General features: G+C 42.6%; 3 protein-coding genes across 11 annotated transcripts in view; all 3 read left to right on the plus strand.

The window, feature by feature from the left end:
• The window catches only part of LOC139564545 (rho guanine nucleotide exchange factor 1-like), a 53,437-nt gene extending 48,668 nt beyond the window's left edge, over positions 1 to 4,769 (plus strand). For 5 of the 6 annotated variants that reach the window (XM_071384144.1, XM_071384143.1, XM_071384145.1 and 2 more), the window contains 2 exons: positions 79 to 161; positions 424 to 4,769. In XM_071384144.1, coding sequence (XP_071240245.1) covers positions 79 to 150 — 72 coding nt within the window. In that variant the 3' untranslated portion in view covers positions 151 to 161; positions 424 to 4,769. The remainder of the gene's footprint in view (positions 1 to 78; positions 162 to 423) is intronic. The other variant, XR_011672771.1, reaches the window with a different exon arrangement.
• An 86-nt stretch (positions 4,770 to 4,855) lies between these two features.
• cd79a (CD79a molecule, immunoglobulin-associated alpha) lies at positions 4,856 to 8,675 on the plus strand. Of its 3 annotated transcripts, none has more exons than XM_071384151.1 (5): positions 4,856 to 5,046; positions 6,472 to 6,837; positions 7,600 to 7,710; positions 7,947 to 8,009; positions 8,150 to 8,675. In XM_071384151.1, the coding sequence occupies exons 1-4, from the start codon at positions 5,007 to 5,009 to the stop codon at positions 8,006 to 8,008; spliced, it is 579 nt and encodes a 192-aa protein (XP_071240252.1). In that variant the 5' UTR covers positions 4,856 to 5,006; the 3' UTR covers position 8,009; positions 8,150 to 8,675. The 3 variants fall into 3 exon arrangements, with proteins under 3 accessions (XP_071240252.1, XP_071240249.1, XP_071240250.1); XM_071384148.1 differs by having other exon boundaries at positions 4,858 to 5,046; positions 7,600 to 7,715; XM_071384149.1 differs by having other exon boundaries at positions 4,858 to 5,046; positions 6,475 to 6,837; positions 7,600 to 7,715.
• Positions 8,676 to 9,328: 653 nt separating this feature from the next.
• Positions 9,329 to 25,661, plus strand: part of LOC139563998 (hormone-sensitive lipase-like) — a 48,883-nt gene continuing 32,550 nt past the window's right edge. Inside the window, exons 1-2 of one of the 2 annotated variants that reach the window (XM_071383108.1) lie at positions 9,350 to 9,453; positions 15,233 to 15,273. In XM_071383108.1, coding sequence (XP_071239209.1) covers positions 15,258 to 15,273 — 16 coding nt within the window. In that variant the 5' untranslated portion in view covers positions 9,350 to 9,453; positions 15,233 to 15,257. Of the gene's footprint in view, positions 9,454 to 15,232; positions 15,274 to 25,661 lie in introns of both variants that reach the window. The other variant, XM_071383107.1, reaches the window with a different exon arrangement.

Genomic DNA, 25,661 nt, shown 5'->3' on the forward strand with positions numbered 1-25,661 from the left:
TGTGTGTGTGTGTGTGTGTGTGTGTGTGTGTGTGTGTGTGTATGATTCAGCATTTAACTGTTGATCTTGCTCCATCAGAGTGTTGAGGAGGAGCACCACAGGCTGCAGCAGGCCCTGTCTAAGTTCTCCCTGGAGGGGGGCAACTTCTAGTGGGACACCAGGTGAACCTTCATATACAACCCTTTATACTGATGTCATGGGAGGGGTTTTTCTTTACCGCTGATACAGGGTCAGATCTTGTATTATCTCTCTAGTTAAGATAAGGGTTGGGGTTAGAGTAATCTGATTTTAGGTCTGTGGTTAAGGTCAACTACCTCCGGCTCTGCAATGCCATGGGTATTAATACTAGAATTGTGTCAAGGATATGTTGTCTAATCTCACCAACTCTATTCTTTAACCTTGTCATCTCTTGGTCTTCCTCAGATCACTGTAAGTGCTGGATTGGAGTGCTCGAGTTGCTTTTGGAGGATTGATGAATGCGTCCTGGAATTTCCTATTTACTAAACACTCTCTGTGCTCCACTGCCATGCCTGAGCCCTTGTTAAACATTTCCAGGGGGTCACAGCCAACCGTGAGGCCCTTGCAAGGCGGAGGAGGAAGGCTTTACGCAAAGTAGTTGAGTAATGCAATGTGGGAGGGGTGTGTTTGAGGTGTTTGTGAAGATGCTAGTATGTGCAAGTGAGTGAGCATGTGAGAGATGGGAGTTTTGCAAACAGGTGCCAAAGATTGGAGCAGTAGTTTGCTGTGAGAGAGATGCTGCCTGGGCTTATTGATTGTGAGCTTCTGCAACACACACACACACACACACACACACACACACACACACACACACACACACACACACACACACACACACACACACACACACACACACACACACACACACACACCACACACACCAGATACTTCCCCCAGTGCATGTTCAGTAAATATATCTATAATTGCCAACTGTAGGTGTTTGGACTGTATAATAAACCCCCATGTATGCATGTAGAGAGAGACACTAGTGTCAGCCCTATAGAGGGCGATGTAGAGCTGTAGAACCAGACAGGAACATGCTCAGAGTTGTGAAATTCTGGTAACTTTTCCAAAATTCACAGGTTTTCCCCAAATCCTGGTTGGAAGATTCCTGGATTCAGGAGGGAATAAGGAGGAATTCTGGGAGTCCTTCAACCGGGGATTTCTGAAAATGCTGGGATTTTTGGGAAACTTTCCAAACCTAGACATTTTACTGAACATTTAGTATGGCTCTATATCCAGTACATGCCAAAGTACAGCAGAGATGCACTTTTAAGTTAGTATAATCCAATTTAAGTGACCACCCACACTGAATTCCCAACCTTGAATTTGCAAATATTTATTACTATTATTATGATAATATATAATATGCCATTTAGCAGACGCTTTTATCCAAAGCAACTTAGTCATGCATGCATACATTTTTACATTTTACCCCAATTGTTGAGAAGATCTGTGCGTGTGTGTGTGTTTGTGTGTTGTAGAAGCAAAATGTCCTTCTGGAGTTACTGTAATAGAGTTCTGTTAGAACTGTAATTATGGCCCAAACATTCATCCAGTAGGGATATAGACGGTGTGTGTACGGCTTTTGACTTCAGCTGCCTCTCCTTTGGACCCTGCTACTGTGCTGGGCCTGGCGATAGTGGGATAGACAGATGCACAGAGATGGGATGTAGATTAGAGATGGAGGGATACAGTAAGGAAGAGAGGAGTAAGGGAGGAGAGGAGGCAAAGGGTTTTTCCTTGGAAGACCAACTTGATTAGTAGTGTATTAGATGGTGATGGAGGTAGATGTAGAGAGAAGACTTGAAGTTCAGTGTTCAATGTGCTGTGGAATCGGTTATAGGGGCCTCCCGAGTGGTGCAGTGGTCTAAGGCACTGCATCGCAGTGCTAGCTGTGCCACTAGAGATTCTTGGTTCGAGTCCAGGTTCTGTCGCAGCCGGCAGCGACAGGGAAACCCATGGGGCGGCGCACAATTGGCCCAGCGTCATTCGGGTTTGGCCCAGCGTCGTTCGGGTTAGGGGAGGGTTTGGCTGGCATCGATGTCCTTGTCCCATCACGCACTAGCGTCTCCTGAGGTGGGCCGGGCACAATGCACGCTGACACGGTCGCTGGGTGTACAGTGTTTCCTCTGACACATTGGTGCGGCTGGCTTCTGGGTTAAATGGGCATTGTGTCAAGAAGCAGTGAGCCTTGGCTGGGTTGTGTTTCGGAGGACACACGGCTCTCGACCTTCACCTCTCCCGAGTCCATACGGGAGTTGCAGCGATGAGACAAGACTGTAACTACCAATTGGATACCACGAAATTGGGGAGAAAAAGAGGTTAAAGAAATCTATATAATAAAATAAAGAATCGGTTATAGACACAGTCAGTCAGACCCATACATGCTCTGATACTCACATTGCGTGGGAGCCCAGTGCAGTAACAATGGTCACACAGGAGCACGGTCATCACGTGTGTGATGTGACTGGAGTCGACTTCCTGACTATAGGGCTATTAGCTTCTCCATAAAGAAAGGAGGGAGACATATAGTATTATATGCTGTATGATAAGTTTTTTTGTCCGATACAAAGGTTATATTCTTTAATGGTAGCAATACCATTTTTGTGCATATTTTTCTTCAGGAGTTGATTGTAATTATTGTTATTATTTTGATGATTTAGAGTAGTGGCATTGAACTGTTGACTGGGAAACAGGACCAAAGAGACACCCATGTACCTGTAGATCCTCATATGAGCTGTTTATATTGTCTCACTGCTTATTACTATAGGAGAAAGTCACTTTATGCTGATTGGAGAGTGATGCCTACAGCAGCCTTGGCTCTCTGCTTCTCCTCCATCCAAACTCCAGCGTCACATGTAGAGAAAACAACACAGTGGGTAGGAACATAGAGGGCCTGCATAGAGGGAGATAATGATATCTAAACTTGTATGAAGACTGTGTTGTGATACATCCATCCATGCTGCTGCCCCAGACTAATGAACAAAATTGAACTGGACACTTCACAATCACACTGCCATTCAAATCCTCTCTTCATTACTACCATGTGTGAGGACGGCTGCACTGTATTGTTATGGACATGACTCACCTAGCATCACTTAATATTGACTGGACCACGTTTAGGGACAGCATGGGATGACGTTACAGTACAGTAAGATACAGAAGGGTACTGAGATGAGACCCATCATTACTGGATTATGCTACTGTTTCTATAGACCACTTCTGGAATGAAGAGAAACGGGTCTGGGGAGTTTGGATGCAGGAATTGCAGGCGCGACTAGTCGTCACTCTCACCAGTGCTGTAATGACAGTTATCTTTCACGATCACTTTTGAATTATGCATTCTCGTTGTGGCCATAGCAACCGCTCCCTTACACCCTCCCCCAAATATGTAATTATGCAAATGTTATTGATAGTTACTCTAAGAATCAGAGGGCGGAGTTACAGGTTGTGTTGAAACTTCATTGCCTTTTTTTCTTTCACCCCCACCCCTTTATTTTCTCGTCTTCCCCTCCATCACCAAGTCCACAATAATAGTCTCCATCTCTCCTTCATCCTGTCTTCCTTCTAGAAGTCGTAGAAATGTAGTCCTTACTTCTCTCATCACCTTTTCTTATCGCACAATTTCACTGTATGTTGCGGTGTATTTTATTTCATTTGCTTCAACGGGTCAGGAGGTTTTGTTTTTGGTGATGCTTTGTTGAGAGGAACATATGTAATTAGGTACTATGCATTTGGCAGCAATGAGAGGAAGAGGAAGATACTTGGATAGCTTTTGTTTGCTCAGAGACCCCATATGTGAGACAGCTCACTTGTATTATACAATACTAGATGGCAACAAGATGAGGTTAAAGAGATTATCTCTAACTTGGGCTTTTTCACCATTGAAGCACAGTAATGAGCAGGTTAAATCCTGTTATACCAGCTTAGGTTAATACCTCCACCGCCACTGTAGTCTCAAGACTACCTGGCAAACGTGTGCTTACAATCCTCTCTCTTTCTCTCTCTTTCTTCCCTTTGCTTCCCCTCATGTATCCTATTTACAAATACATAGTGGTCTAGTTTTATATGTTTTTATAGAGAAGGGTGCCTTGTTCTGACGATCAAGCTTTTTCCCAAAGGGCTCTCTAGTAAACAAACACTGTTGGTTGGGGAGATGTTTGGCTGTTAAGGTAGAAGAACCATGAAATGAACGTAGAAAGAGTTGGGTGACCAACATCAAGTCTCCAGTTTAATGTACAATTACAGTGAAATGCCTTTCTTGCAATCTCTAAAGCAACATGCATTCTAGGTTGGGCCAGGAGGTTTTCCTAGTCAGGTCACATGGTCTGGAAACCTCCCTGGCCTTAATTCTAGGTAATCCAAGGTTTCAGATAGGTGGTTTGTGGGGGATTGACTGTAGGGTGGCTGTATAAATCCTGCAGTGTCCCCTGTAACTATGCTATCTCAGGGGTATGTATGTTACAAAGTGTATTGTGTGTGTTCACCTCAGCGACTACAAGGTTTGACCAGCGCCATGTTTGCTCCAGCTAGCCAGCGCTTTGTATAGAATAGGGTCTGGTCTGTCGCACATTCATCCGCCACATGTATATCTATAAACAAATGAATATGCAAGATCTATACTGTGTATTTTGGCTTTGATTTCATTGTGTAAGAGTTTTAAATTGTATACTTAAGAAGAAATGAGGTACGTTTTTTTAATTGTAATTTTCCATTTAAAAAAATTAATAAATGGTAGAAAAATCGAATTTTTTTGGTCTTTTACTGTTTTGAGTTCTAGAACACTGCAGTCACTCAAGCATATATCCTGACACCGAGAGACCAACGAAAGAGGAAGGAAGGTTTATTCACAAGACAACTGGGTAGAAGTGTATAGCTGTGTTGAAAGGCACAACACTCAAAATAACATTGGACCAAAATACTTTTTTATAAAAGGCCTTTTATTTTCTGCAACGACTGGCAACCAATATAAAACAGTGAAGAAGATGGTGGCCGTGACATTCTTGTTCCTCTGCTTCTGGGCTGGTGAGTAAGGGGCTGATAGGATATGCTGATAAACAATGCAGGGTAGTTAGTCTTTTAGTGCATATTCACCTTTATTTGAGAAGTTAATTACAGGTGGAGGATGAAGATGAGACCGAAGTATAAATCTATGGCGTTTGAGTGAATTAATATGAATAGGTTCAACATCCTTTGAACAGATTTCAACCCTTTAAACCATGCATTGCAACATTAAAACAATTTCCCCCATTTTATCCCTTGGAACATGAGATTATTTGGCTGTGAGTAATGTATCTGTTCTGCTCTAATGAACCGTATCTCCAACCAGAGCAGATGGTTGTGCAATCAAATCACATTTTATTTGTCACATGCACGGACTACAACAATGAAATGCTTACTTACATGCCCTTAACCAACAATGCGGTTAAGAAAAATACCTATAGAAAAATAAGAAATAAAAGTAACAAATAATTCAAGAGCAGCAGTAAAATAACAATAGCGAGGGTATTTACAGGGGGTACCGGTACAGAGTCAATGTGCGGGGGCACCGGTTAGTCGGGGTAATTGAGGTATTATATACATGCAGGTAGAGTTATTCAAGTGACTTATGCATAGATAATAACAGAGTAGCAGTAGTGTAGAAAGGGGGGGGGCAATGCAATAGTCTGGGTAGCCATTTGATTAGATGTTCAGTAGTCTTATGGCTTGGGGGTAGAAGCTGTTTAGAAGCCTCTTGGACCTAGACTTAGTGCTCCAATACTGCTTGCCGTGCTGTAGCAGAGAGAACAGTCTATGACTAGGATCGCTGGAGTCTTTGACAATCTTTAGGGCCTTCCTCTGACACTGCCTGTTATAGAGGCCCTGGATGGCAGGAAGCTTGGCCCCAGTGATGTACTGGGCCGTACACACTACACTCTGTAGTGCCTTGCAGTCGGAGGCCGAGCAGTTACCATACCAGGCAGTGATGGAACCAGTCAGGATGCTCTCGATGGTGCAGCTGTAGAACCTTTTTGAGGATCTGAGGACCCATGCCAAATCTTTTCAGTCTCCTGAGGGGAATTAGGTTTTGTTGTGCCCTCTTCACAACTGTCTTGGTGTTTTTGGACCATCTTAGTTTGTTGGGGATGTGGACACCAAGGAACTTGAAGCTCTCAACCTGCTCCAATACAGCCCCGTCGATGAGAATGGGGGTGTGCTCGGTCCTCCTTTTCTTGTAGTCCACACTAGAATCTATACCCTACACTTATATCTCTAAATAACAAGAGATGTTAAGAGACATAATATTACAGCACTCTGGATTGTATGGAGTTCTTCTACTTTTTAGGCTCCAGTTTCTTTTTATCATCAGTGTCTTGGGCCAATAGTTGGACAGATATGCTGTCAATAACTGACCTTTGATCAGTGTCTTATGGGTCAACCTCATCCTACTCCTGCTGCTCTGCCTTCTAGCAGGTGTCCACGGTGACCTCAGCCGTATCCAGGTTACTCTGGAGCCAGACAGGCCCTCTCTGAGGGTGCAGCTCTCTCACACCGCCCACCTGCGCTGCTGCTACTCAGCCACAAGGGGAGCCGTGGAAACCACCTGGTTCATCAGCATCCAGACGGTCAACGGCACGTCCGCCCTGCAGGGAGTGGACCGGAGAGACAACCGTGTGACAGTGGATGAGGGGAACCTGACGGCGGCAGGGGTCATGTGTCACACACTCATCCTGAAGGAGGCCCGTCTGAACGACTCAGGGTTGTACCAGTGTTTTCTCAACCATAGCGCCCTGCGGCACTCTGTGTACACCCACGGCACCTTCCTGCAGGTCTACAGTGAGTGAGTGAGTGAGTGTGTGTGTGTGTGTGTGTGAAGTCCTCACAGTAAGCACCCATGTCACCTTCCCTAAGGTCTTGTGTGTGTGTAACCCTCAAAAGCTTTAGTCTGGTCTGCACTCTCAGTACTTTGTTGTACAGTATTTCTATTATGTGTGTGTCTGTGTATGTACATGTGGGTGTCTGGGGGGTGGGGTCAAACCAGCTAAGCAATGCAGAATGCTTTGTAATCCACAAATCCAGTTAACCACTGCCCAGTCCAATAGAATGCACCATGAATGGCAGTATCTGTTCCCTGTGGATCACAGTAAATCATCTGTGATGGTCTCATGACAACCTGCTCACCTAAAAGTTGGGTCCCGGTAGTGCACACAGATCAGACCAGATTGCAATCCACCTAAAGCACCCAGACTTAAGCCACCAGTGAATGGCTACATTGTGTAGTAATCACTCTGATTTAATTCAAAAGACCAATGTTGAAATGTTAAAGAAATGCTTTGTTTATAGGTTTTCCTGGGAAATTGTGTGACATAAGGAGCATTGTTTTTTTTTTAATAATTGCACCGCTAAACATACACTGGCTGTTTGTCTAATTTATCTCAAACTATTCTCCTCTGTCTTGCTGCAATCTGATGCATGGTACTCTGTCCACCCCCCCACTATCTCTCTTTCATTCACATCTAGCCTGCATCTCTCCCATGAAAGAGCAGCAGGTGAGTTCTACTCTGATGACCTTTATCTGACCCCTCTCTCCCTGCTCAGGGCCGATGGTGAAGATTCTGGACATCAGTGAAAGCACCAAGAACAGGATCCTGACTGCTGAGGGAATGTTACTGATGGTGGTGGTGCTTCTGCATGGTACCATGATGCTCTGTAAGGTCAGAGAGCCAAGCAGGCCACCTTTTCTACTGCTAATGCTAGGCTACTAGATCTAATATTCCTAATTTGCTCTCATTGCAATAGTGAATTTTGTAATTTGAAAACTGCTTTAACCAGAAGGACTAGTATGTATGGTAATCTTACTGTATGACGACAATGGGCTTTTTCACACCATTGGCCAAGAGATTTACGATATATCATGATGTCATCCACTTCCTCTCCTTTTCAAGACGAAGAAACTCAATCAAATGAAGAAGAAAAGGGTCAAAAAGGAAGAGGAGAATATCTATGAGGTGGGACTTGAATGAGATCCTCTCTCTGTCTTTCTGTCATAGTCACTGTTTTCACCATTCTTCAGTCAATCAAACAAGTTACAGAAGAAGGGAAGAGGAAGTCAACCTGTCATAACTCCCTTACCTCAATCCATATCCAGGGTCTAAATCTGGAGGAATGCTGCTCCACATATGATCAGATCCAGCGCTCTCTGGTGCAGGGCCCCTACCAAGACGTGGGAAACATGATTATGGAGGAGGAAATCCAACTGGAGAAGCCTTGAATGAGAGCGGGGAGGAAGAGAGGGTGGGAGAAGAGTAATTTGATAGAACAGAGTTGTGGTGGGGGTTTTGATACGAATTTTCTTCAAAACTGCCCCCCTACTTATGTTTGAATTTATAGAGGTGACCTGCATTTTCCTTGCAGCCTTTGCCTATATTTGAATCTAATTTCTTAGTGGACCAAAAAGGCAGTAACCTACAATGTCAGAGGGAATTTTGCTTACAATTTAGCCTTTCATTACAAATGCCAATACCTAGACACTTTATATTCATAAGATAGATTTTTTTCTGCATGTTTGCATTTTCTATGCTTTTGTGTATGCATTGGCCAAATGTTTTTTTCCCTCTCCAATCTCCATAATTCAAGGCCTGAATTGTGCTTAGTAAATAAAATTATAAAACTGATTGCCGTATGCTTTCATGTTTACATATTTAGCATTTTAGCTTCATGAAATGTATGTATTTTTCATATGTCCCTCGCACCCATACCGATGTGACTTGCTTGATGGGGTCTAGGAAGCGTTATCCCATTTCTGACACAATTGTGGGGTAGCGCAACTGTGACTTGAATCTGGATCCTTGTCAACCTTACCATTACACCAAGAGGCTCGCGATAGGTCTCTAGCACAGGAGGTTGGTGGCACCTTAATTGGGGAGGACGAGTTTGTGGGAATGGCTGGAGCGGAATCAGTGGAATGGTATCATATACATTAAACACATGGTTTAATGCCATTCCATTTGCTCCATTCCAACCGTTATTATGAGCCGTCCTCCCCTCAGCAGCCTCCACTGACGATGTTGTAGCTTGTAGATCAGCTATTAAACCGTCTTTACATTAAGGTTTACCTCCCTGTGATGGGAAGCCTACTGACAGACAGTACTGTACTTTGTTTACCACAGATGATTATCTGGGGAAAGCCTTCAGACACTGCAACGCAGCAAAGAGGGGTGGCGTTTGTCGAACTGGAGCACGTCAATAGGCTCAAGGAATGCATTACCAGCGCTGACTGGCTGCAGTTTTGGTTGTGGGTGTGGCTCTTTTTTACATGTATGACTAGAATATTTGAGAAGGCGGTGCGGAAATAGTGGGCGAAGATGGCGTCGGGGAAGAAGGGAGGAAACAGCAGCCTCGAAAAAGGTTTGAATGGAAGACGTTCGTCAAAACATAAGGAGGGGCCAATAGGTACGTTATTTAAAGCAGTTAGACGTTGGACCATTCGCTTTAGTGGTTTTTGATAATGACAGTTAAATTAGTTTGCAAACCCCAACTCTTGCCTCTCTTCTAGCTAGCTAACTAGGATGCTAACGTTAGCCAAGTTACAGAAAGATTTAAGCCGCGGAAAGTGACAACAGTCTTAACATGTAACGTTAGCATTACGTTTTCTGGCAACTTGCATTGTGTGATATGAGGTTTGCATTAAAATAGTTCCCAGTGTTTCGAAGTTAAGCGTAGTAACTAACGTCCGCTAGATTGAAACTTTCACAACTCGTTTATTTCATAATGTAGGTACAGTAACGTAAACTCGTACATCGCCTTGGTCCGTACAATTGCCCTTATTTTAGCGCCCCAAAAACGTAATACTTCCAGATCAACTGTAATGTCAATACCATTGTAAAGCACAATTTCTCCCCTTTCCAACAAAATCAATTACATGACCTAAACACTGCCCGTTTCTGCATAATTCAAGCAGGCAATGAGCTCCGTTGGGTCTTTTTAAAAATGGCGGGTGGGGAAACTAATGCGTGATAGTGAGAAGGACAGATGTTGTGTGGGATAATTGCTTTTTTTCACTCGATCTGTCCAACTTATCACCTTATCGCCTCTAAAATGTAAATAAAACACTAAAGAGTTTATATAATGTCATTACATATCTATTTGAAGGTTTGTGTAGAATTTGAATCGGGTTTTTAGGGCGGTGCTAAAGTTATCTTAGAAGTTAACAGCGGCTTTGAGAATGATGACGGAAAAAAATGACTAGGTATCCCCCTTACCCCCGCCACTGTCCATTTCTTGTTTTTAAACGATGAGAGAAGTGCTACACCTGGTGGAGAGAGATTGTAAGACAGAAATAGTTGCTTTATGCGTGCTGTACGTTACGACATGACACGTCAAGATGTAACGGAGGGTCAGTTTTTTTTCAACTTTTCTCCAATACTATAGAGCCATTACCATGTTGATCAACGCTTGAATAGAAACCTAGTTCACACCCCCGATTTTGAAGTCAACACAGTCGCTACAGTCCCATTCGTTTTCTTTGTAGCCTCGTTTGAATGTCGCGGTTACGCACATTTGTACGGAATGGGGTGAGTTTACATTACCTACAATCTCGCTACAAAATACCAATGCAATGACTTGGAAATTGTAACTGTTTCGCGCGAGTGATTGACTGTAACGTTAGTTAGAATGTACATTGTATCTAATCAAAACCTCGAGTCACTTGTTATATCGAGGCGGCAGGTAGCTTAGTGGTTAGAGCGTTGGGCCAGTAACTGAAAGGTTGTTAGATCGAACCCGGAGCTGACAAGGTAAAACATCTCTCGATTCTGCCCCTGAACAAGGCAGTTAACCCAATGTTCCTAGGCCGTCATTGTAAATACAAATTTGTTCTTAACTGACTTGCCTAGAAAATAAATAAAAATATGTATCTTTTTTTAGTCCCAGCTCATGTAGGCTGACGATGACAACGGTCCACCTGATCAGGTTGTCAAATCAGATAACACAGCAGGGTATGTGGGCTCAGGGATTAACGTGTTTATGTGTGTAGGGGTGAGGGATGTTGAGTAGCTGCACAATGCAACAGCAGCATCCTATTCTTCAGATAGTGTTGCCATCAGTTTACATTTGGAACTGTGTACTCAACATTGTGACACATGGGCAGCCTGTGGAAAAGAACATGCTTGAGGGGGTGGCATTACATGGTCAGGGATATGCCATTATGTCAGACAGTTCTCCCACTGTAGCAGGCTTCTTTACTAGTATTTAATTAAACTTTCACTCTATTTACAAACAACTGGATTAAATATGTCTAAGAGCCTTTCACAATAATCTCTCACAAACAAACCATTTATCTGTAGGTATTTAGTAATGAGATGAACAAACATGATATTATCTTCAGCAAATCTGCCTCTTGGATGAAAACTGGCACTAGACTGTTATTGTGGAGCAGAGACCTGTTATCGCTAGCTGTAAGCCTCTTTTGAGTGATTCCAGAGCATGAGTGAAGAGCCAGATGCATTCTGCAGGGGCAGGATTTCCTCCTCATACATTTGAATTCCAACAATACCTGTGGATTGGATTGCCACAACATTAACCATACGTTTAGCCTATCTATCAAAATATGCAGATAACGGTGAATGTAGCCTAGTTGTCAACATGAGCTGCAGATTCTGTCTGACCTTAGCAATGACCTGCTGTATGAGATTTTGTGTAGTTAACTAGTGATTGATTATGTTGAGATTGATTGTTTTTGTAAGATAAGTTTAATGCTAGCTAGCAACTTACCTTGGCTCCTTGCTGCACTCACCTAACAGGTAGTCAGCCTGCCACGCAGTCTCCTTGTGGAGTGCAATGTAATCGGCCATAACCGGTGTCCAAAAATGTTGATTACCGATTGTTATGAAAACTTGAAATCAGCCCTAATTAATCGGCTATTCCAATTAATCGGTCGACCTCTATTACACATATTATAGGCTTTAGTATTCATGTTAGTGGTTGAACTTTGCACTTTGATGTGCTTCTTAGAATTCTGCACCCACACTCTGTAGAGCCTCTGTATTTGTGAGTCCACAGTGTTTAAATTAATACCTGACTATTTGAATATCATTAACATGTACCATATTCAAAGAGCATAGGCGACACTAAATGGTTGTCAAGTAGCCAATTATTTCTGATACTGAGGTACCAAGGTTGTAAAAATTAGCAGACATTGTTATTAATTTGAATAAGACTTTACTTTCAAGATAAACTTGTAGGCCTACGTTCTAGATAGGAGAGAAAGTAATTTCACTCTGCCTGCCTCTTTACTTTTCTCATTGTACCTGGGCTGAGAATGTACTTTTGCCTCGAAGATAAGCTTATCAGGGAGGGTACTGAAACATTCAGTTAACCTATCCTTACTCTATATTCAGACGATTCATCATGTTTGTCCTGCAGTCTATGGGATCATTAGGATGCCACCCAACCTTGCATTTTTCAGTTGAAAACTGACTTAAGTATGTGGTTTCCAAAACATTCTGACAGCCTCTATAACCTCTCAGACTTCCTGGTGAATCACTAAATTAACCAAAACAATATTAAGGCCTAGCCAGTCAGACTCAAGCTGCAATCCAGGAGGAATGAGCTGAGCTGCCACCCACCAACAAGATAATTTGTTCCCACTGTTTGGAAAGTAGTGTGTACAACCAATCCAGCTTCTGCCCTAGCACGTACCGTACAGTACATTCAACAATGAGGTTCAGGCCTGGAGCAGACTTAGACATTTCTCAAGACTTGGCCTGACCTACGCGTACATCTCAGCATCCCTAAATAATACACATTCAAAGGTTCAGTATTGCTGTTAAGACTTGAACTCACATGTTCAGACAGTATGAGGTGGTTGGGTGTTTGTGGTATAGTAAGTGTGTGTTTACATGTGAGTGTGCAGTAGGCTGTAGATGAAGATCCCTTTATTGGTCTATTGTACACAAGGTCACACTGAAATTTGACTTCTGCTCCCAACCTGTCTGAAAGACATGCAGGTTGAAGAGGTTGCAGCAGGGTGCTGCCACACTGGACAGCTGTGGAGCAGTTGTTGTGGGGGGGTTAAGTGACTTGTTCTAGGGAAGGGCACAACTGCAGGCGATGGCATCTAAGATTTGAAATGTATTGAGACAAATTAGACTGTAGCCTGTAGCAAAATCTAACTCAATTGATTGAACATTAAATGTATTTCAATATAATTGAAATAGGCCTTCCTTTTAATGCATTTTAATTTTATTTTAATGCAGTCATCTAGGTTTTCATTTGAGCATGTTTTTATGTCACTTGTTAGTATCAATTGCGTAGACGTTGGCCACTTTGTATTTGTAGGTAACTTTGTTCTGAAGTTATTAGTGATCACAGATGGATTAACCATGCAAGTCTGTTTCGTGGAAAGCTTCTGTGTATAAAGTGACGCGGGAGGGCAAAAAAGCATCTAACAAAGCACTTCGCTGTTCTGCGAGTAGTCTGAGACAGGCTTTTTAGATTAGGAGCGTTTTCAAGTGCAACGTTAACGATGGTTTTGGGAAACAGCTCAAAGATTTAACGATGCTCCTACAAAGGTTCTAACGATGAACTTATGCTTTTGGGGCGTGCCATTTTAAATCATAACAAAAAAATTATATAAATAAGATATTTGGCTACAGAAGCTATTTCTTACCGATTTCGACATCTTCTGTCCAAAAACAAATCCTGTGAAATGACGTCAACACATACGGGGAGAGATTCTGGCTAGCTACAGTCTCTAGCTTAGCTAACGAACTAGCTATGTCGCCCGCGGCGTGCATAACCGTAATGACACATCTATAAGAAAGAGGCATAGTTGGACCGTTGCCCAAGTCTACCTTTTTAATTAGTTTATCCTATAGGATACTTTACCATACTTTTTAATATACCCCCAGTAAATTCAGTGAATTAAATGTAGACCTACCCTTTGATCTAGAAGAATATTACTTTAAAATACCATACAACTGTCATTAACTCAAAATAATGTTTAAGACCCAAAATAACAATAACTGTAATAACTATAAAACGAAGGATCTAAAACCTAGAGCTGGGATGACATTGCCTTCCTCTTACCAATGTAGCCTAGGCCTAGCGCTGAAACGTTTTTATAGGACATTAGTCTACATTATACTGGTAGATTAATCAATTAGCCTACATGACTACATAGCAACAACATAGAGTTAGCAATCTAAGTGTTTTTCAGGTTCCCACTTCCTCAGGTGGTGAATACTATAGCTTATACTCCAATATGCACAAAGACGTCGACAAATTCTCTGAAGAGCCCAAAAAAAATCGGATCATTCTGGGTCCTATTTTGACAGGTTGCACATCAAAATATCAATCATGCATTTCCTGGATGTTAGATGAAATAGCTTGTTTTTTTAATCATAAGCTACCATCTCAGTTGACTGACTAGGCACTGGAAAAAATGTCTAGAGCCCTGCCGCTAATGTAAATTAACTGTCTATTAAAACATTTGTTATCAGGCAAAATAGTTATATTTATCTCAATATGACTTTTTGTCTATCAGCCAGCTCTAGCAGGTCCCCCAAAATGATTTATCGATTTTGTTAGTGCAAACAAAATTCAATTTATTGCAATATGTTTTTTTGTCATAATGCCCTGCTCTACTAGAACCCGATAAAAGGATTTCTCTCGCTCACACACAGTTGTCTTTGACCATGTTATCTGCCAATTTGTCTGAAGGTCACTGGGAGTTGCATGCTGAACAGCCAATAACAGCCAATGTTACTAACTGCCAGGGGGGAGAGGCAGAGGTTAGGCTACAGTATGTCACCACTTGGAAAAGGGTATTATTTCAATCCGACATCAGGGCACATACATGCACCAAATCCCCCTTCTCAGTTCTGTGTGTATTCTGTGTGCATGCGTACAATGTGTCTGCTTTCCCCTGACTGGGTGAAGAGTCATGTCCCCAGAGTACAGCTCAGTGGGACTGCTGGCATGTGGCTAAAGAATCCCTGCCCTTTAAAACAGAGTGAGGGAGAGGAGAACAGAACAGAGTGAAAAGAAAAACAAGACTGGTTGGAAGTGGATGAAGAATGACATGCTGCCTGACACAAAAACAGACAGGAGAAGAGTCACCAAGTGAAGGAGAGAACAGGAGAAGCGAGGGAGGACCAATCACAAAACCCTGTCTGTCTCTTTTTACTTCTCACTCTTCTCTTCCCTCCTCCTCTTGTTGCTGCTGTTGAAGAGAGGAGACAGACAAGGACAGAACCATGAACCCGGACACGGGTAAAAACTATTTATACTCTTATGGCTTTAGAGTAGTTGTGACCTACAGCATGCTTAATGCCTATATGTGTATCTGCCTGCTCATACACATTATTTACTGTATCTTTTTCTCACCCTCCCACACCATTTCCCCTGTAGGGCTCATTAGAAGCATGTTGTGCTGCTGGTAGTAGTTGTTGTACATGATTTATTAATGCCTGTATTCATCCATCTTTAATGTCTTGGGACCAGGTGTCACTTTTAGTTCAGTGTGGTTGTTTACACTTAACTGCCTGGTGTAAAAGTTGACTGGTCAGAATGGTTTTAGTGCGACTGAAACCAAGTTAGGTTCTTTCAGAGGTTTTAGATGGGTTATATGGACTGAACAGCTGTTGCTTGCTTAGGCTGCCTCCATCTCTATAGACTTGAGAGAGAATATAGTATGCTGCTACTTTCACTAATTTGATTAGTTTAATTGATTGGTGGTTGAAGAGGGTGAGTTGTCTTCTTGCCCTCTTAATGTCATGCTCTCAAGATTTTCTCAGGATAATTAGTGGGCCAGGGGCCTCTTTAAAAAAAAAAAAAATGTTTTACGTGATTACAAAATAGACCCTGTACATATTTTCTAGTGGTTGAAATATTGTATTGCAAGTAGCCTAAGTATTTTGTGCACATAAAGGATATGAGACACTTATTTATAAAAACAAGATCCAGCCATTTGGTGTTAGTGAGAAGAGCGAAAACCTGTTCATTTTTTAAATAATTAGACATAAGAATCTATTTTATTTTCACAGCCATTGCAGAATAAAACCCTCACCTTTTCTAGGCAGCCGGTCTGTAGACTACAGTCAAATTTCAGGTGTCCATGCAGAAATTGTATATTTTATTTTGAAGTATTTACGCTGTTACTGTTTGTAGCCTATTGTAATAAATAAAAAATGACTAGCCTTGACAATGTTTCAGAATTCGTGGGCAGTCCAGCATATTAGGTTGCTTGGTAAGTCAATGCAAAACATTGTTGAATTTAAATGTTATGCTGACAAGTCCACAACAATTTGTGACCGACCACCTCAATTCAGTCTTATGTTGCAAAATTTGAAATTGTGTTTTTTTTTTTTTACATTGGATGAAAGAGACTCAGAGCTACAAAATGGTATATCATACACTGCAGTTGAGGAACAATGGGAAAAGTAATTATGTGCAGTGGAATGGTTACTTGCATAGTAGTAATACAAATATTTTAGAAATATTTAGTTGTTAGATGCTTACCCATACACACTTGTCTAAATTGTTGGGTCATGTGAAAGAAGTGCTATAACCACCCCCCAGCGACATCTTGCTAAGTGGATGGGTCACTTATCTAGACATGTACACATGAAATACAATAGATGGCTGTAATCAACCCCAGACACACCTAGCTAACTTGATGGATCATGTAATAATCTGGCAAAGTGGAGACTTAATTTTATTTTATTTTTTAAGACATGTAGGTAGGTAGCTAAGCAATGAAACATAATCCCATGAAATGCTGTAGTTTAAATCTGCAGGTAGCTAAAGCTAACAGACTAGGTTCAATGTTAGCTGGCTGGCTAACATTACGCTATAACTAGCAATGCAAATTTCTTTATGATATAAGAATAATATTACTAGTTACCACATATCATACACGTAACATGAGCTAGCGATCCAGCAACCTAACGTTTGCTAGCTAGCTAACAGTAAGCTTTAATTTGCAATGAAAATGACTTTCTGACAATTAGAAATGTATGATACCAGAATGTAGCTAGACTCTTACCCGTATACACTAAACAAAAATATAAACACATGTAAAGTGTTGGTCCCAGGTTTCATGAGCTGAAATAAAAGATACCAGAAATGTTCCACACGCACAAAAGGCTTATTTCTCAAATGTTGTGCACATTTGTTTGCATCCCTTTTTAATGATCATTTCTCCTTTGCCAAGATAATCCATCCACCTGACAGGTGTGGCATATCAAGAACCGTATTAAACAGCATGATCGTTACACAGGCACACCTTGTGCTGGGAACAATAAAAGGACACTCTAAAATGTTCCGTTTTGTCACACAACACAATTCCACAGATATCTAAAGTTTTGATGGAGCATGCAATTGGCATGCTGACTGCAGGAATGTCCACCAGAGCTGTTGCCAAATAATTGAATGTTAATTTCTCTACCGTAGGCCGCCTCCAACATCGTTTTAGAGAATTTGGCAGTACGTCCAACTGGCCTCACAACCTCAAACCACGTGCAAGGTGTTGTGTGGGTGAGCGGTTTGCTGAAGTTAATGTGAGTGCCCCATGTGGCGGTGGGGTTATGGTAGGAGCAGGCATAGGCTACGGACAATGAACACAATTACATTTTATCGATGGCAATTTGAAGGCATTGAGATACCGTGGCGAGCTCTTGAGGCCCATTGTCGTGCCATTCATCCGTCACCTTCACCTCGTGTTTCAGCATTATAATGCACGGCCCCATGTTCCAAGGATCTGTACACAATTCCTAGAAGCTGAAAATGTTCCAGTTCTTCCATTACCTGCATACTTACCAGATATGTCACCATCGAGCATGTTTGGGATGCTCTGGATCAATGTGTGTTCCAGTTACGCCAATATCCAGCAACTTCGCACAACCATTGAAGAGGAGTGGGTCAACGTTCTACAGGCCACAATGAACATTCTGATCAGCTCTATGCGAAGGAGATGTTGCTCTGCATAAGGCAAATGGTGGTCACACCAAATATTGTGCTTTTCTGAACTACACCCCTAAAGTGTCTGTGACCAATAGATGCTTATCCCTATTCCCAGTCATGTGAAATGCATAGATTAGGACCAAATGTATTTATTTTAGTTGACTGATTTCCTTATGAACTGTAACACAGTAAGACCTTTGAAATTGTTGCGTTTATTTTTGTTCAGTATACATTGATGAACGCTTCACGGCAGACTGGAACCCCAGTTTAACCTAGATGTCCTGTCTCGTTTCCGTTTTGTTTAACTACAGCTTGTTGGGCCCGTTGTGTCAAGTCACTCCGGTTCAAACTGACCATGTGCAGAAAGTAGTCCAACTTTTTTCCACTGATTTCTGCAGCAATTGTGTTGAGAGCAGTAACAACACTTTTGCAGTTCTCCATGACTAATGTCATGTCTTTCAAAAAAGCCACATCTACACATACTGAACAGTTCATGTTATCGACAGAATCATGCAACATGGCAGACCAATCCAAACTCCTCTCAGCATGTCCAGCCCATCCATTATTTCAGCCAATCATGGCCAGCGGGAAGGTTTCTGAATTTTTCCGTGACTAAACCAATAATTTTATTTGTATTTACAGATGGCATACAAGTTTGGTTAAAGCACATGTAATTCATATGTTCCAGCATTTCTGCCAAAAACTGCATTTTGATTAAAATAAATAGTTACATTGGAATGCTTCTTCTGTGAAGTAGTGACGTGTAACATACGCCTAGCTTCCTGAAACGGGTCACATTTTCCATCGTTTTCTCTTTTAGAAACCGCCACAGTCCTTTGCCAAAAACAGCATAAATTACAGCAAAAATGTAAACATTCTGCCAACACAATAAATAGTCCGGTAGATTATGTAAAAGATTTTACAGTATTGGTATAGGCTACAGTATTGCTGTGCGATGGGAGCATAGCCTATTTAATCTGATCCTGTACCGAGTTAGGACTTGTCCCTAAAGACAAGTCAATATAAATGGAAGCACTCTAAGCAAACAGTTGTTCAGTCCTTAACACCCATCTAAAATCTTGGAAAGAACCTGACTGGGATCCAAACAGTCACATTACATTGCAACCATTCCGGCCACAGTAAAGATGGCATAGGTCAACTTTTACACCAGGGGCCTCATTTATAACTTTACATTTCACACTAAATATCTGCTTGTGCCATTTCTGAAAGTATGTCTAAAAAATGTTTTGATTTATATACTTGGCGTATGCCATACATACGCATGTTTGAACATTATAACGCTGTCAACAAAATGCCCTCCTTTCACCTTTTTTTATGGTGACAATAACACCCTTTATCCCCAACGATGGAATCGGGGAGGGGACAGTGGATCTGTCTCTGTTTGTTGGTCACACACAGTATCTCAGACAGCACTGGGATGAATTTGACAACATTGGTGAATTATGCATCTTGCTATAGAGATCCGCCATTTACAAAATTACACTGATTGGCCCAAGGCGGGAGCTATAGTAATTACCTGAAATGTGTTAGTCACGTTATCTCAATTGGCCCAAGGGTGGGCGCTGCATCATTCGAGGGTTACGACATGTTTGCTGTATAATTTGGAACTAATCGAGTTAGGCCACAGCAGTAAAGAGAAAAAAAAGCAATGGTCAATTTGATCACATTTCTGTAGAGGTGTGGGCAGAAAGACAAAAACACTTTTTAAAAGTAAACATGCATGATGCCTATAGCGAGTGCCAAGCACTTGATTCTATATTTTCAACAATTTAAAAGTAAAATGCTACAGCCCACACTTCTATGCAAAAGAAATTGTTCAATATTTTGTTTACCAATAGAAATAATCTGCTGCCTTGAGTTATGCACACGTACATCATTCACTTTAGCATCATACATTAATGCAGATTTCTTCTGGGCCCTTAGTCAAGTTAATTATTGGTAGTTGGCTTTGCTATGCATGGCAGATATTCTTTACACGGAATACAAACCGGCTGCGCGCGTGCGCCATCATGCCTACATTTATTTTGTCCCCCTACACCAAACGCGATCACGACACGCAGGTTAAAATATCTAAATAACTCTGAACCAGTGACATTATTTTGGGGACAGGTTGAAAAGCATTGAACATGTATGGCAATTTAGCTAGTTAGCTTGCACTTGCTAGCTAATTTGTCCCATTTAGCTAGCTTGCTGTTGCTAGCTAATTTGTCCTGGGATATAAACATTGAGTTGTTATTTTACCTGAAACTCCGACAATTAATCCACACATAAAACGGTCAACCGAATCGTTTCTAGTCATTCCTCCTCCTTCCAGGCTTTATCATCTTTGAATATATATGGTGATTAGCATCTACACTTTCATAGTATTACCACGACAACTGGCAAAACAGTTCGTTTTTCAATCACCCACGTGGGTATAACCAATGAGGAGATGGCATGTGGGTACCCCTTCTATAAACCAATGAGGAGATGGGAGAGGCAGGACTTGCAGTGCGATCTGCGTCAGAAATAGGAATGACTTCTATTTTAGCCCTTGGCAACGCAGACGCTCGCGAGCAGTGTGGGGGCAATAATTGAATAACACAGATTCCTGAATTTATTTTGCCATGCGCACGCGACGCGAGCGGTGTAGTCAGGGTGTTCTTTAGATTCACCGACGCAAAGCAGAATCTTACATTCTGTCTTGCTGCCTTCTTAACTGGCACAGATAATAGGCTGAAGGAGAGAGATTAGAGTATTAGTCTAATCCTGGATTAATTTAGGTGTGTGACTTTGCATTTTATTGATGTACAATGGTCTTCATTGTCATTTCAAAAAAGATTTGACTAATGCATTCTGTATGACCCATAATCATTCACACATGATGCAGAGGAGGAGAGGTGGTAAGGCTCGTGAGAAGATGTCTATAAAAAAATAGTTTGAGGGTCTATAATGCTGATTTATTCTGGTTCAAATTGCAACATCTGCTGCTTATTCAGTATCAGCAGTTATAATCTTGTTCTGCGGGCAGATATGCTCCTACTAATTAAGCAATGTCAGGTTATTTTAGACTATTTCCCAACACTGGCCCGCAGCAGGACTTAGGCTAGTGCTGCTGCCACACTCTGGACTTTACTTTGTTCTGGGAATTTAATTATGGTCTTTATTTCCAATGTTCACAGCTAAACTCTGTCTCGCTCTCTGTCTCGCTCTCTGTCTCGCTCTCTGTCTCGCTCTCTGTCTCGCTCTCTGTCTCGCTGTCTGTCTCGCTCTCTGTCTCGCTGTCTGTCTCGCTCTCTGTCTCGCTCTCTGTCTGGCTCGCTCTCTGTCTCTCGGTCTGGCTCGGTCTTTGGCTCGCTCTCTGTCTCGGTCTCTGGTTCGCTCTCTGTCTCGGTCTCTGGCTCGGTCTGGCTCGGTCTCGGTCTGGCTCGCTCTCGGTCTGGCTCGCTCTCTGTCTCTCGGTCTGGCTCGGTCTTGCTCGCTCTCTGTGTCTCGGTCTGGCTCGCTCTTTGTCTATCTGTCTGGCTCGCTCTCTGTCTGTGTCTGGCTCGCTCTCGGTCTGGCTCGCTCTCTGTCTGGCTCGCTCTCTGTCTCGGTCTGGCTCGCTCTCTGTCTCGGTCTGGCTCGCTCTCGGTCTGGCTCGCTCTCGGTCTGGCTCGCTCTCTGTCTCTCGGTCTGGCTCGGTCTTGCTCGCTCTCTGTGTCTCGGTCTGGCTCGCTCTTTGTCTATCTGTCTGGCTCGCTCTCTGTCTGTGTCTGGCTCGCTCTCGGTCTGGCTCGCTCTCTGTCTGGCTCTGTCTCGGTCTGGCTCGCTCTCTGTCTCGGTCTGGCTCGCTCTCTGTCTCGGTCTGGCTCGCTCTCGGTCTGGCTCGCTCTCGGTCTGGCTCGCTCTCGGTCTGGCTCGTTCTCTGGCTCGGTCTGGCTCGTTCTCTGGCTCGGTCTGGCTCGTTCTCTGGCTCGGTCTGGCTCGTTCTCTGGCTCGTTCTCTGGCTCGGTCTGGCTCGTTCTCTGGCTCGGTCTGGCTCGTTCTCTGGCTCGGTCTGGCATGCTCTCTGTCTGGCTCGGTCTGGCTCGCTCTCTGTCTGTCTCGCTCTCTCTCTGTCTGTCTCGCTCTCTCTCTGTCTGTCTCGCTCTCTCTCTGTCTGTCTCGCTCTCTCTCTGTCCGTCTCGCTCTCTCTCTGTCCGTCTCGCTCTCTCTCTGTCCGTCTCGCTCTCTCTCTGTCCGTCTCGCTCTCTCTCTGTCCGTCTCGCTCTCTCTCTGTCCGTCTCGCTCTCTCTCTGTCTGTCTCGCTCTCTGTCTGTCTCGCTCTCTGTCTGTTGCAAATTGGTAAAAACTGACAATGAAAAAGATCAGTGATCAAATTGCACAAGTTTAGGTAGTACATCTCTGAGAAGCTGTTCTGCTGACTTTTTAAAAGGACGTTCTATACCAAAATGAATTAAAATAAAATTACATTTTGGTCCTTGCATATAGGTTGGACAATATTATCAGGTATGCTGTTAGCAAAAAGAATGATCACCTGTAGCCCAATTGATGCAGCATAGTGGCTATAAATAAATAAGTAAACCCATGCTTCAGCCTATCTGCATTTACCATGGGCAAATCATTAGCTAGATCCCAAATGTAATGTCTTTACTATTTAGCATGTATTGATGAATTTTGTACCAAAAAACTAGCATAAACACTGAATATACTCTTGAGTATACAAAACATTAAGAACACCTGCTCTTTCCACGATATACTAACCAGATGAATCCAGGTGAAAGCTATGGTCACTAATCCACTCCAGTCAGTGTAGATGAAGGGGAGGAGAAAGGTTAAAGAAGGATTTTTAAGCCTTGAGACAATTGATGCATGGATTGTGGTATGTTTGCCATTCAGAAGGTTAATGGGCAAAACAAAAGATTTAAGTGCCTTTGAACAGGGTATGGTAGTAGGTGCCAGGCGGACCGGTTTATGTCAAGATCATCAACACTGCTGCGTTTTTCACGCTCAACAGTTTTGTGTGTATCAAGAATGGTACACCACCCAAAAAACATCCAGCCAACTCAACATTAGGAAGGCGTTCCTAATGTTCGGTGTACTCTGTGTAATGTGATACACCCCTTGCCTGTACTTTTCACAGAAGACACTTCATGTCACAATTTATTTCACTTACTGTAGACCGGGGCTGCTCTAGCAGGGCAGAAATTGTACAAACTGACTTGTTGGATAGTGGCATCCTATGATGGTGCCACTTTGAAAGTCACTGAGCTCTTCAGTAAGGCCATTCTACTGCCAATGTTTCTCTATGGAGATTGCATGGCTGTGTGCTCGGTTTTTGTACACCTGTCAGCAACAGGTGTGGCTCAAATTGCCGAATCTACTCATTTGAAAGGGTGTCCACTTTTGTATTTATAGTGTTTCTTGCATAGATCGCACAACAACAAGCAGACCTGGTAAATAGATAATATAATATAATTATATATGGGGTTGTGTGATTTTTCTATTCATTACTCGTTAGCAGAGGAATAGTAAATGAGGACTGTTCTAGCATATCTTCAGTGTGCCTCGGCATAGTTTTATTAAATGTTTAAAAAATGTAGGCTTTGTGGCAATGATTTTGCCGTGGTGTGCCGCCACCGCTAAATGACTGCAGCAGAAACACTGAGCTGCACACCACTAGTGGTGAAGGAAAACGTGTGTGTGTGTGTGGTCTGTGAGTACATGTTTGGTCATCCTGCGTTTTTAGTATGTTCATAAGTAAGTGTGTGTGTGTTGTCCTGAAGGAAATTGTCTTCCACTCGTCTTTTTGACACATTCACTCAATCAGTATTCTTCTCCTTCTTGTGACTGTCCATATCACTTTCTCCCTCTCCCTGTGCCATTCCTCCTTGTTTGTTTTTATATTATTTAACCTTTATTTAACTAGGCAAGTCAGTTAAGAACAAATTCGTATTTTACAATGACTTCCTACCCCGGCCAAACCCTCCCCTAACCCGGAACACGCTGGGCCAATTCTGTGCCCCCCTATTTGTTAAAGCCTCTTACATCTCAACCTCTGTATTCTTCCTTTCAGTGTGGCAGTGTGCAAGTCATGGGGCATGCCCAGTAGATGATATTCCCAGTAACTCGAACTAATAGGAAATTACATTCATAGAACTTCTAAAATAAAACAAGGCCTTACTTTTTCAAATGCATTTTGCTTTCTAATTTAGATACCAAGTTTTAATAGAATTTTATGCTGCTTTTAGGTTCCGTTTAGGTTTCTGCTTTACTTAATCACAAAACCTAATGAATTTGTCATGTAATGTGTAAGTATCTAGTTGTACTAAGCTCTTGCTAAGCCAGTGTCTGGTTCAGTGTTGCTATACTTGTGTGTCATGTCCAGTCACTGGTACTGGTGGCCCCTGGGCCCAGCATTGCAGACAAACTCTTTTGGACACATTTCTGCTGGACAGAGTTGGTGGCAATGTGCATGCACACCCTCCCTCTGTTTCTGGTTAACTATAGATGCTTGGTGTGTGACACAGAGAGAAGGGAGCGAGAGAGGGAGGGAGAAAATGAGAGCATACAAAGAGCTAGGGGAAGAGAAGGAGTTTGGTCCCAAAGGGAGTGCTGCGTTCTGGGATGCTTGGTGACGAAGGAGGCTGAGAATTTGGGGAATTGGAGAGGGTGATTGGGTAATGTAGGGCAAGCATAAGGTGGATAGGGTGTTCTCAATATAGCAGTCAACTGAAGAATAGCAGGTAATTACACAGGATTTTCTTCATGCTTTGGAGGAGGATAAGTAATTGGCAATGAATAAGCCTGATAATCAATTTTTCTTCAATACTGTGAAGTTTTGTGCGATCTCCTTCCAGCAAGTGGTAGTTTCACACGCCTAGTGTGTCATTCCATTGCTTTCTGAGGAGAGAAGCAAATGGAGAAGGATGTTGTGATGGCTAGAGGATGGGGAGATTCACTGGTGTGTGAGACAAGTTGCTGCCTGGATGTCAGGAGGTTGAGATTCCTCACAACAAAGTGATGGCCCCTCTGACTGACTTGTACAGTACCATAAATGTCTGTAGCTGGCCCACCATCATTTTTCTGAGAGGCATTGTACCTGTAATGCCTTCCTTATTCCTTTCCTTGTCTCTTATCTTCATATACATTCATAATTCAAGCATTGTTGGATCTTAGAATCAGTGGCCTTGACTGTCTGAGAGAACATGAATCACCTTCCATGGCATGCTCTTTATTTCCCTTGTGTGGTCATGCTCTCACTCTGACCATCTGCATGCTCTGTCTCCCTATCTCTCTCCATCTCAGTCATTCTATACAGTAAGTACCTGTGTCACCCGGGGTGCTGTGCTTCTGCTGTGGAAACTGTGCTCTCAGGTGGCTCACTAGAACTCAATACAGCAGGTAGCCTGGCTGGCAGGCAGAGTACAGACTGAGTACTCCACAAGGAGTCCACCAGGGTGTGAGGTGTTTATTGCTTGGATGGCAGTTCAGTTCACTATTAATGCATGTTTACTCTGTTTGTTTGAACTCCTCTCAGAAATTGTTTCAGTGGTGTTCCTCCCTTTGGGACCACAAGAGAGGAAGGACAGAGCGAGAGAAGACAGCAACACGATGTGTTCCACCACTTGCTCTCTGCTCCAGTTACATGACTGCCTTAGAGGAATGAAGCTTGGATTTAGTTTTCCCAGCTTGCGCAACATTTCACTCAATCA

This window comes from Salvelinus alpinus, chromosome 35 (genome assembly GCF_045679555.1).
Source record: "Salvelinus alpinus chromosome 35, SLU_Salpinus.1, whole genome shotgun sequence".
NCBI lineage: Eukaryota > Metazoa > Chordata > Actinopteri > Salmoniformes > Salmonidae > Salvelinus > Salvelinus alpinus.